This window comes from Callithrix jacchus, chromosome 17 (assembly GCF_049354715.1).
Source record: "Callithrix jacchus isolate 240 chromosome 17, calJac240_pri, whole genome shotgun sequence".
NCBI lineage: Eukaryota > Metazoa > Chordata > Mammalia > Primates > Cebidae > Callithrix > Callithrix jacchus.
Window position 1 is genome coordinate 42,612,489 of NC_133518.1, and position 12,515 is coordinate 42,625,003.

The 12,515-nt window shown below is 39.3% G+C and overlaps 1 protein-coding gene across 1 annotated transcript in view; it reads right to left on the bottom strand.

Moving 5' to 3' along the window:
* Positions 1-12,515, bottom strand: part of ATP1B3 (ATPase Na+/K+ transporting subunit beta 3) — a 54,213-nt gene that overhangs the window by 2,517 nt on the left and 39,181 nt on the right. Inside the window, exons 4-6 of the mRNA XM_035278250.3 lie at positions 11,542-11,726; positions 9,147-9,197; positions 3,214-3,300 (exon numbers count right to left, since the gene is read on the bottom strand). Of these exons, the coding sequence (XP_035134141.1) occupies positions 3,214-3,300; positions 9,147-9,197; positions 11,542-11,726 (323 nt within the window). The remainder of the gene's footprint in view (positions 1-3,213; positions 3,301-9,146; positions 9,198-11,541; positions 11,727-12,515) is intronic.

A 12,515-nucleotide genomic window follows, 5' to 3' on the forward strand; every position in this document is an offset into this window, starting at 1 on the left:
TGTTTAGCTTCACTATGGTTTCTTAATACAATTCTTCACTAAAATGAATAGGGGCTGATTCCAGGATTGGGGCAGGAAAAGTACAAGATTAACTTGGGATATCTTGTAATTCCAGAATATAAAAAAGTGATCAAAGAATTATGTAATTATGTCAAAAGACACAGGAGCCAGCCTGAAGGTCTCCTACCAACCAAATCTCAGAATATGTAGCATCAAAATAAATACCGATTATAATATATAGAATATTATAATAAATTCTATAATTTAACTATAGAATCCATGAGTCTATATTAGTAGAAATAAATAAATGAAAAAAGAATTCATTCTACTGTAAGAATGCCAACTAATGGAAAAAGAAGAGATTAGAAAAACTACCATTTGGGAACAATCTTATAATAAATGATTCAAGAAAGAATCAATAAATGCTAAACTTGGCAAAAACAGAGTGATTTCCAGACTCTCAAGGGATTTCCCCCACATGATAATTATTGATGACAAAGGGAAAAATGTAACTTTATAATATTGTAGAAACCTGGCTGATACCACCTTAACCGAGCAATCAAGGTAACATCATCATTAATGGAATGAAATGATACCATGTCCCTCCTGAAACTCTGAGAACTCAACATTCTTCTGAGGCACTCCTGTCAAAATGCACAACCTATATTTAATCATGAAAAACCACCAACTCAAACTAATGAACATAAAAGAGGCTATAAAAGGCCTGTACTCATTTTTGTAGAGTACAAAGGCATTAGACAGAGACTAAGGAAATATTTCAGATTACAGGTTGCTAAACATGTTAAAAGTATGATATCTTGGATCAGGAAAACTCTCTTGTCTTTTGCTATAAAGAATATTACTGGAACAACTGATGAAATTTCAACAAAGTCTGTAGATTCATAGTGGTATATTGTTAACTTCCTTTGTTAACTATACTATGGTTGTTGTCTTTGTTTTCTGTTACCTAAAACACAATACTTGAAACTGGGTAATTTATAAAGAAAAGGAATTTATTTCTTACAGTTATGGAGGCTGAGAAGGCCAAGATCAAGGAGCTGCATCTGGTGAGAGCCTTTTTTTGCTGCTGGGGACTTTCAACAGAGTCCCAAGGTGGTACAAGGCATTACATGGCCAGAGGGCTGAGCATGCTAAAGTGCTACTGCTCAGGTCTCTCTTCCTCTTTTTTTTTTTTTTCTTTTTTGAGACAGAGTCTCACTTTGTCGCCCTGGCTGGAGTGCAGTAGCACGATCCCGGATCACTGCAACCTCCGCCTCCCAGGTTCAAGCGATTCTCCTGCCTTAGCCTCCCAAGTAGATGGGACTACAGGCGTGGGCCACCACGTGCAGCTAATTTTTTTGTATTTTCAGTAGAGATGGGGTTTCACTGTCTTAGTCAGGATGGCCTCGATCTCCTGACCCAGTGATCTGCCTGCCTCAGCCTCTCAAAGTGCTGGGATTATAGGCATGAGCCACGGTGCCTAGCCTCTCTTCCTCTTCTTATAAAGCCACTAGTCCCACTCATAGCCCCACTAATGAGTTAGTCTTCTAACCTATTTTTTTGTTGTTGGTTTTTTTTTTTTTTTTGAGATGAAGTCTTGCTCTGTCTCCCAGGCTGGAGTGCAATGGTGTGATCTCTGTTTACCACAACCTCCGCCTCCTGGGTTCAAGCAATTCTCCTGCTTCCAGAGTAGCTGGGATTACAGGTACACGCCACCACGCCTGGCTAATTTTTTTGTATTTTTAGTCGTGATGCCGTTTCACCATGTTGTCCAAGCTGGTCTGGAACTCCTGACCTGGTGATCCGCCTGCCTTGGTCTCTCAAAGTGCTGGGATTACAGTCATGAGCCACCGCCCCTGGCTCCCACTAACCTATTAATCCATGAAAGGATGCATCCACTTGTGAGGGCAGGGCCCTCATGACCCAATCACTTCTTAAAGGTCATACCTCTTAATACTACCGCATTGAGGATTAAGTTTCAGCATGAGTTTTGAAGGGAAAACATATCCAAACCACTAGTTATGTATTATTTTAGGAACTACACACTCAAGCATTTAATGCAAACAGGCAACATGTTTGTAACTTAGTCCCAAATGGTTCGGGGGCAAAAGTTTATGTATTAAGCAAATGAATAATAAGACAAGGGAGAATATCAACACTTGGGAAATTCAGGTAAAGGGTCTACAGGAAATTTTTGTACTATTCTAGCTACTTTAAGTCTTAAATCATTTCAAAATAAAAAGTTCAAAAAGTATATGATCCCAATTTAATAATATGATACTTGTGTATGTATATTTTAAGGAAAAATATGAATAAAATTACACTACAATATTGCTTCTCTGGGTAATGAGCTTTTTTTTTTCTTGACATAGATTCTTACTCTGTTGCCCAGGCTGGAGTGCAATGGCACAATCTTGGCTCACTGCAACCTCCTGCCTCAGCCTCCCAAGTATTACAGGCACCTGCCACTATGCCCGGCTAATTTTTGTATTTTTAGTAGAGACAGGTTTTCACCATTTTAGTGTCAGGCTGGTCTTGAACTCCTGACCTCAGGTGATCTGCCTGCCTCACCACCATGCAGCTGTAACAAGCTTTCTGATTTTTTTTTGTGGGGTGGTGGGGGGTGGAAGAGACAGAATCCTACTCTGTTGCCCAGCCTGGAGTGTGGTGGGCACGATCTCGGCTCACTGCAACCTCTGCCTCCTGGGTTCAAGCGATTCTCCTGCCTCAGCCTCCTGAGTAGCTGGGACTACAGGCACACACCACCATGCCCAGCTAATTTTTGTATTTTTAGTAGAAAGGGGTTTTCACTAAGTTGACCAGCTAGGTCTCAAACTCCTTACCTCAGGTGATCCACCTGCCTCGACCTCCCAAAATGCTGGGATTACAGGAGTGAGCCACCACACCCAGCCTTGATTTTCTTTTTAAGTACTTTTCTACTTTCTCTACATAGCACATACTACTACTTTTATAATAAAAAAGAAAATAATAATTAAAAAAATAATCATCTAACTTTATCTGCTTGGGTTCTGTGTTCTGAACTGTGGATGTCAGAACTCCATTTACCATCAACATGAAAATAAAACAAAACCTGAACAGATGATGCACAAATTAAACAGGGCTGTGTCTACCTACCCCAGACAAGTGGGACTTCAACAGATGCTCCCGGTTCCCAAAAGAGCAGTTACAACATAAGAATTTCTAAATACTTACATGCAGTTTTTTCCCATAATATGGGAAATATTTTAAGTCTATCATTCCATTATGAGGATAAGTTGTTATATTTGTTTGATCTTCATTCTAAAGTTGGAAACAAAAGAAATCCTCTTTAGGTTACAAAAAGAATTTGTAAAACTATGTTTATAATTAAAGCAGTAGCAATCATGAACAGTTTGGAGAAACTACAATGCTGCTCCAACTATATTATCATTACTAGTGTATTTCTGAGAAAAGTCTTGCTCATCTTGATTATTAATATTTCATAATTCCACACAAACTATCCTGATTCTTACACTTCCAGATATACTGTATACTCTTTTTCATTAGAGTCCTCTTATTTATAGCCAGTTCCATTCATGTACTTTGTAAAATCTTACCTGCCCTCCAAATACCAAATGTCAGCCTTTCTACCTACTAACAGCAGGAAGGCACCAGCAGGTTTGGGACCTTTGTTTTCCTGAAATGAATAAAATACTGTGCTTCCAGACTGGAAAGAAAGGCCACCACAAGGTGCCCACCTAGAATGCAGCACTCAGGCCTGGGAGACAGCATGTGTGAGAGTTTCACGTGATTAATAACCACAACTGCAACCACAGGGGAAGCCACAATGACCTGATGGGAATCACAAGGGAAATTTAAGGTACTCCAAGCAAAACTCTCCTCGACAAATTTAAATACTGTATTTCTCAGGAATAAATCTATGAGCATATATAAATCATTAAGTATTACTTGTCTACTGGAATTCCACACAAGTTGATAAACATGCATGGAACTCTATGTTGATAAAGATGGAAACATAGTCCAACATACAAATTAAGCATCACCTATAATCCAAATAACTCACGCTATTAGTTATTTCTAGTATTATTCATGATAAATATGCAATTTATGAAAATTCTCATGAAATACTTTCCAAATAGGACGAATACTTTTTTTTTTTCAGACAGAGTCTCACTCTGGAGTGAGTGGTGTGCACTCTGGAGTGAGTGCAGTGGTGTGATCTCGGCTCATTGCAACCTCCGCCTCCCGGGTTCAAGCGATTCTCCTGCCTTAGCTTCCCGAGTAGGTGGGACTACAGGTACATGCCACCACACCCAGCTAATTTTTGTATTTTTAGTAGAGACAGGGTTTCACCATATTGGCCAGGATGGTCTTGATCGTTGACCTCCTGATCTGCCCACCTTGGCCTCCCAAAGGGTAGGGATTACAGGCGTGAGCCATCATGCCTGGCCCAAATAGGCCTAATTCTAATGGGTATAATTTTAACAGACTGACTAGTAGCAAACAGACCACAATGATTAAAGTCAGTGCTGGATTTACTGAGCACTAGTTAAAATAAAATGTTATTTAAATACTGAAATGTTATATATATATTAAATTTTTTTTGAGACAGGGTTGAAACCACACATGAAACAGCATAAAGCAAAACTAAGAATCCACTCTAAGGAGTTGTAGGTTCATTTTGTTTCATTCTGAAGCAGCATATGGGTATTGGGTGGGGTGAGAAACAGATGAAAGGCATTGGCCAGACAGCATAAAGCACAGAATGATGCACACCACCCACTAGACAAGCTCTAATGATCCAGATGAAGAATATGTGGAAAGCGCAGGAAGTAACAATGCCAGGAGAAACTGCAAAAGCCACTTTCAATCACCACTTTCAATTCAAACTCCACTGTACATCTGTACTCTTTAATATAAAAAATAAGCTTAAAAATCAAAGATAACATTTTCTATTAGAGAAAACCTAGTATCTCTGGTATCAGTGCTTTTCTGCATTAACTGCGTTTGTTGAACCTATTTTACCTTAATATATGACCTTCATTCACAGAACACATTTCTCCAAAATGAAAAAGAGGTTTTTCTTTGAGAAATAGTTCACTGAGTCCCTCAGAGTGTGTTTTTCTTTCTTTTTAAGTCAGAGTTTCAGTCTGTTGCGTAAGCTGGAGTGCAATGGAACGATCTTGGCTCACTGCAACCTCCTCCTGGGTTCAAGCGATTCTATCTCAACCTCCGAGGAGCTGGGATTACAGGCATGCGCCACCATGCCAAGCTAATTTTTGTATTTTTAGTAGAGATGAGGTTTCACCATGTTGGCCAGGCTGGTCTCAAATTCCTGACCTTAGGTGATCTGCCCACCTCGGCCTCCCAAAGTGCTGGGATTACAGATGTGAGCCACCACATCTGGCAATAGCATCATATTGTAAACAATGAGCAACTAACTCTAAGAACCTACTGATGTTCACTAAGTTCCACTGAAAATAAAATGGAGTTTAAAAATTAATACATTTTGTTTCTTCCCACTTTTGATTTTCTTAATTTGATTCATTTTCATAAGAAAACCAAATACTGAAGAAATGACTTAAGTAAATTTCTTCAGCATTTGGTTTTCTTATGAAAATGAGAAAAATTATATCTTTTGGGCCAGGAGCGGTGGCTCACGCCTATAATCCCAGCACTTTGGGAGGCCAAGGCGTGTGGATCACGAGGTCAAGATATTGAGACCATCCTGGTCAACACGGTGAAACTCTGTCTGTACTAAAAATACAAAAATTAGCTGGGCAAGGTGGCGTGCACCTGTAAGTCCCAGCTACTCGGGAGGCTGAGGCAGGAGAATTGCTTGAACCCAGGAGGCGGAGGTTGCAGTGAGTCAAGACTGCGCCATTACACTCCAGCCTGGGTAACAAGAGCGAAACTCCATCTCAAAACAAACAAACACAAAAAATTACATCTTTTGTAGGAGTCTTTTAAGTTGGGATATATTAAAAGGCCACATTGGCCACCTGCAGTGGTTCAGTCCTATAATCCCAGTACTTTCAAAGGCTGAGGCGGAGGATTGCTTAGTTCAGGAGTTCAAGACCAGCCTGGGCAACATGGCAATACCCCATCTCTATAGAGGCAGAGAAAGAGAGAGGGGGGAAAAAAGCCACCTCAAAAGTATTTGTATTTTTAGGAATCTTAAAGCAATTAAAGCAGAACAAACTCAATGCAAGACAAAATAAAATACATCTATATTACATAAAACAACTAAAGAATTTAAAGAACACTTGATATAGACATCTAATAGAAATTGCAATTATGATACATAGTAAATGCTTCCATCTGTTCTGGAGAGCCACATCTCTAGGGTTCTAACTGGTTTACTACTTGTGACTAGCCTAGGGATAAAATGCCAAATTTTATAAACGTTTCTTCCAATTTTGTGTTTTTCTAAAAACAAACAAACAAAAATCCACAACTAAATAAACAAAATAAAAAATCTTCCTGTTTTGATTATTTTATGTACTTTACACACATCTCTACAAAGCAAAAGGGAAAGCTAACTGAAATCTAAATCATTAGATCTGGTTTTTTTTTAGACAGCTCTGTCACCCAGACTAGAGCACAGGGGCGAGGTCTCAGCTCACTGCGATCTCTGCCTCCCCAGTTCAAGTGATTCTTCTGCCTCAGCCTCCCAAGTACTTTGGATTACAGGCACCTGCCACCATGCCCAGCTAATTTTTATATTTTTAGTAGAGACAGGGTTTTGCAATGTTGGACAAGCTGTTCTCAAACTCCTGACCTCAGGTGATTTGCCTGCCTTGGACTCCCAAAGTGTTGTTATTACAGGCGTGAGCAACTGCGCCCAGCCTATATCTTGATTTTTCATTAATATTTCCTGCAACTATTCTAGAAGCGGAGGATACATAATAGAAAAACAAGAAGAAATATGCATTTAAAACCTTAAGGGGGCTGGGCATGGTGGCTCATGCCTGTAAACCCAGTACTTTGGGAGGCCGAGGCAAGCAAATCACAAGGTCAGGAGATCGAGACCATCCTGGCCAACATGGTGAAACACCATCTCTACTAAAATATAAAAAATTATCTGTGCCTGGTGGTGTGCACCTGTAATCCCAGCCACTCAGGAGGCTGAGGCAGGGGCATCACTGGAACCCATGAAGTGGAAGTTGCAGTGAGCTGAGATTGTGCCTCCACACTCCAGCCTGGAGACAGAGCAAGACTGTGTCAAAAAAAGAAAAAAAAAACCCCTTAAGGGAAGAGTTATATGGAATTTTTATACTGGCCAGAGGTTTATATAATTTAAAGCTTAGAAAAGAATTAAAAGTGTTTGTGCTTCTGGCTTCAATGTGTTTTCCTTTTAGGTGGTATTGGCTTTGCAGACCCAGCATTCCAAGCCTATCTACACAGCCTGCTCACATGCAACGACAAAAGCTCCTGTATACAGGTGCACGGTCATTAAATTAGCACTTCTACCAAGCCTAGCACCCAAGCCCCAGGAGCTTTCTACTGAAAAGCGTTGTGAGCAAGCCCTGAGGATCATAAAGGGTTACCCAACATTTTTTCTAAATGTATTTTGTAGCTATAATGTTCTGACTTGAGAGCTGACAGTATATGCTGCCCACTAGATTTTTAGAAGAATTTATCAAGAAAAGCTCAGCTTAGATGTGTGTCTGGTTTTAAGTGAGTTCCTCCTTCCCCTCCCTCCCTTCTTCCCTTCCTTTTTTTTTTTTAATAGATAGGGTTTCACCATGTTGGTCAGGTTGGTCTTGAACTCCCGTCCTCAGGTGATCTGCTCGCTTTGGCCTCCAAAGTGCTGGGATTACAGGCGTAAGCCACTACAACCAGCCTCTCCCTTCCTTTTTCTGAGACAGAGTCTTGCTCTGTAGCCAGGCTGGAGTACGGTGGCGTAATCTCAGCTCACTGCCATCTCTGCCTCCTGGGTTCAAGCAACCCCCCTGCCTCAGCCTCTTGAGTAGCTGGGAATACAGGCATGTGCCACCACAGCAGGCTAATTTTTTTGTATTTTAGTAGAGACAGGATTTCACCATGTTGGCCAAGATGGTCTCGACCTCCTGACCTTGTGATCTGTCCGCCTTGGCCTCCCAAAGTGCTGGGATTACAGGTATGAGCCACCACACCTGGCTGATTCTGGATTTTGCACAAGTGTCCCATTGAGCTGTCTGTGGCACAAGGAGGTAAAGTGAATTGCCAGTGGTCACACACATAATTTCAACCCAGATGAGAAACCATAAACTTCCTGACATTTTATACTACTCTAAATAGTGAATACTCTTTGAAAATTAGTAAGAACACTCCATATCAGGAGTTCTCAAAATGTGGGCCTCAGACCAGCAGCATCAGCATCACCTGGAAACTTCAGTTAGAAATGCAAATTTTGTACCCTATCTCAGACCTGAGTCAAACTATGGGAACAGAACCCAACAAGCCAACATGATTCTGATGAATGAACAAGTTTGAGAACCGCTGAGCAAGAAGTTTATGCCCAAATGAGAAGTCCATTAACAGTAAAAAGAATTTCTTTCCACAACTTTAAAAGTGATTTCGATGTAACATTTTAAGTAAAATATTTCTGCCATACAGTCAGAGTTGAAGTGTCAATATTTAGCACAATGATAAATTTAGAACTTAATTTCTCCTCAGAACTCTTACCCATCTTTTACATTATTTGTCTTAGTTGCATTTGCAGCATGGAGAGAAAACAAAAGAAAGTTATGAGATGAAAACTGCACAGTATTCTGGAAAAAAAATAAAGCAGGTGTAGGGATAATAAATAATCTTCTACCTCAATAAAAACGTACCATATTCATTAAATCTCAGCTAGCATTGATGGGTAGCATGCCAACAAACTTAAGACAAAGAAAAAAGTCATGGTACAGTATTAAGACACCATCACTCATAAGGGTAATCCCAATTTCAGTGTTACTAGAGTTGGCAGAAAAAAAGTGAATCTTAGAACTGATAAAATATGGTATATATGAAAGGGCAATGTGTGCAAAATCAAATACACATGGAAAATGTGTTTCTGAATTATCATTAAGGAAGAGAAAGACTAGTTGACTACATCATTAGACTTTTACAGTATTTTAAGAAACACCAAAGATTTAACAGAAGTTTTGAATACTAACCTTCAAAACACAATCTATCCTTGGCACTCCTTCAGGCTTTAATCCAATTATCTAAGGTTAAGAAACAGTGATTAATTTAAACATCATGTAAGTATGCAATGGAATTTCCTCCCTCTGTTGCTGAGGACAATAGGTGTTTGAGATAAACACCTACTCTGTGTATTAACCCAGTGAGTTGCATCTGCCTTTTAATTGTATTTGAGGGGATTAAAATGAACTTTTTTTTTTTTTTAAGAGACAGAGTCTCACTCTGTCGCCAGCCTGGAGTGCAATGGCGTAATCTTGGCTCACTGCAATCTCTGCCTCCTGGGTTCAAGACATTCTCCTGCCTTAGCCTCCCAAGTAGCTGGGACTACAGGCATACACCACCACACCCAGCTAATTTCTGTATAGAATGAACTTTTAAATAAAATAACTTTAGCAATCAGCTATCTTATTACCGTACTAGGCAATTGAGAAAACAAATCAACTACCAAAGAACTGACTGAAACGAAAGTACCCTTTGCTACCCTTAAAATAAGAAACAGATATAAATTAATTAATATTAATATTTATATAAACAATTTGATATAAAGAATAAGAACTGCAGAGCCATAATAATTCACTGTTCTTCACAAAAATATATTAGGTCACACACTCTGTGTTTCCATGAGGGCTCCACTGAGTCTCACCATATCTTACTCCCACCTGCTCCCCAAAAGGCATGCATTGGGAGAGTCCTATCTTAAGACTCCTTTCATGTATGTAGCTGGCAGAACCGAATCCTAACATATTTGTACATTTTGTGAGATATCTGTTTTGGCATTCTGAATTTATACGCAGTTTCCATGTGAATGCATGTAAAATCTAAATATTCTCCTCAAAAGACAAGAAATGCTGTAACCTAATAAATAATGTCAACAGCGCTAACTGGGAACTGTACTGGTATGAAACCCCCTGCTACACTACATAAGCTCATCTCATCACTGATTCCTGTGTGTCTGATGCTGTCCTCCTGCCAAAGCCATGCCCTGAGTCATCAATAAGTATGGTCTCAGACCACTATCATTCAAGGAGGCCATCTTGAGAAAGAAAACAAACCCAGAAGGTTGATCCTCTCCTGGCATTCTATTAGCAAGCTAGATGTTGTGAGGATACTTCTAGTAGACTGGGATTACAAAAGGCCACCTCTGCTAAAACAAACTTAATTCATTTTATAAACTAGATGATCTAGTTTCACATTACTTTCAGCTTACTTTGTTAACTGCAATTCTTAATTCTGAATAAAGTCTGGCTGAAACATCCCACTAATCATTTACTGAGTACCTAGAATGTTATGGGACAATCTGGAAACTGTCAGTTGTCCAAGGCCTCCCAAAGGGATGAAGGAGAGGTTGGAGGGGTGTCAGTCTGTGAAGAACCAGCACTTCACAGTCTAGCTGGTTCTCCCTACAGGGAAGCTCCTTATTTAGCAGTATCAACTTCAAAAGATCCAAGTTTTAGTTTTATTAAGGATGGTAGCAATTTGCTCACCAATGATGACTTCGGTGATTTATAAATTCATGATTTTGAGAAGTCTATACGTGTTTAAGAAAGTGCCATTTCCTGAATAAATGACCAGAATGACTTCACTCTTCAAGGGAGACCTTGCAGGCCTCAAAACACTAAGAGCATCAGAACACAGCTCTGAAGCACACGTACAGAGCAGCAAGGCATGGGGGCTAGGGATCACTTCATGATTCAAGAAAAGCATTTTCCTTTGCACAATGACCCTACTTCATTATTCCCGTCACACAGAGAATGTTAACTTCTTACTTTGCTCATTACTATACAATTTAAGCACCCCTTCCGTAAAACAGCAAAATGCTGCTAGTTGGCTACAACTGCAACATCCCACTGGAATGGGATTTTATTTGTATTTCCATTATTTACTTACATATACATATACATATACTTATACTATAAAACTATACTTTGGTATGGAGTATTTTGAAAAAGTTAAATAAGTATAAAATTTATGGAGTCTGTGGAATTTTAAATTATTTTACAACATAGGATTCAAAGATGACCACTGTATCAACCTGACAAAACCCTGCTTTCGGTATGACAAGGAGAACACTTGCCCCTTAAAGCATTAATCGGTGGTGAAATGCATGCAGGTATTCCCAAAGAAGAAAAGTTTAAGTTACTTTAACTCCTCAATCCATGATTAACCTGTGAACCTCTTTTTCGCTGTACAAACTTTTTTCCAGTGATCAATAAACATTACTGCTAGCCTTTAAAGCAAGCTACCCCACAAATGAGATAACTTTTAATAAGGAAGACATTAACCCAACCAAAACAATCTAAAAGTAGTTGCCTCCTTAACAGAGAATATTAGAAAAAAAGCAGCAGCAGAGGTAAAATATGTACGTACTCTGTTCATTTTCACAAGAATACAAGGTTTTCCTTTAGAATAGCCAAAATCAGGATCACTCATACCACTGCATGCTTGAAGTAACAAAAGAGGAAACTGACATGCAACATAAACGGGACCCTTCTGTTCAAAAAGTGCTCCATCAGGACAGGTTGTGAGGTTCTTCTGTTCTTCTAAAGTATATGCTAAAAAGGAAACATATATGTGTGCTACATCAGCCAAAAAAGGTACTAAAAACAACCAGGAATATATCAATCTTTGGAAAATCATCTTCAAAGACAAAAACAGCAATGTCAATTACCAGGTAACTTTAGGGAAAGAATGTTAAGTTTGCCCCTTTACCTTTTAACAGCTAACTAATGCTCTAAAGTTACTGCATTTCAATAATTATATGAACTGGATTATAGATCGATCTCATCTGTCACCATTAGGTGGCGGTAACAGCCACGGCTAAAGCATTAACTGAATGCCTTCCCCATGCTTGGTGATACAACAGAGAAGATGTAAAAAGGCACTGCCGCTGCCCTCATGGAGCTTAGTTTTGTGGGGAAGATAGACATTGAGTGAGTATAAAATCAGAACTGCAGAGGTATGACAATACAGTGTTATGACAATCTATATTAAAAAAAAAAAAAAAAAAAACCAACTGAGATGAATGCAAAAGGGTATGTGGGAGTTAATGAAGTTGGGAGAAGCACTTCCAATGAAGGAAGGTAGAAGCCAGACCATATAGTCTTGTAAGCTATGTTAAAGAATTTTGAGGGGTGTAGGTGGGTGTTTTGCCAAACAGCTATTAACAATCCACTAAAATGTTTTAAACCAGGGCAAGTGGACAGTATGAATATACTTATGTTACAAAATTAACTCTGACTTTTCTGTGGGGGACAGTCCAGAAGGGAAAAAGAAAGGACCCGAAAAATGAGTTAGGAGACTATTAAAGCAGTCCAGGTGAGAGAAGACTAGCTCACAGAAGG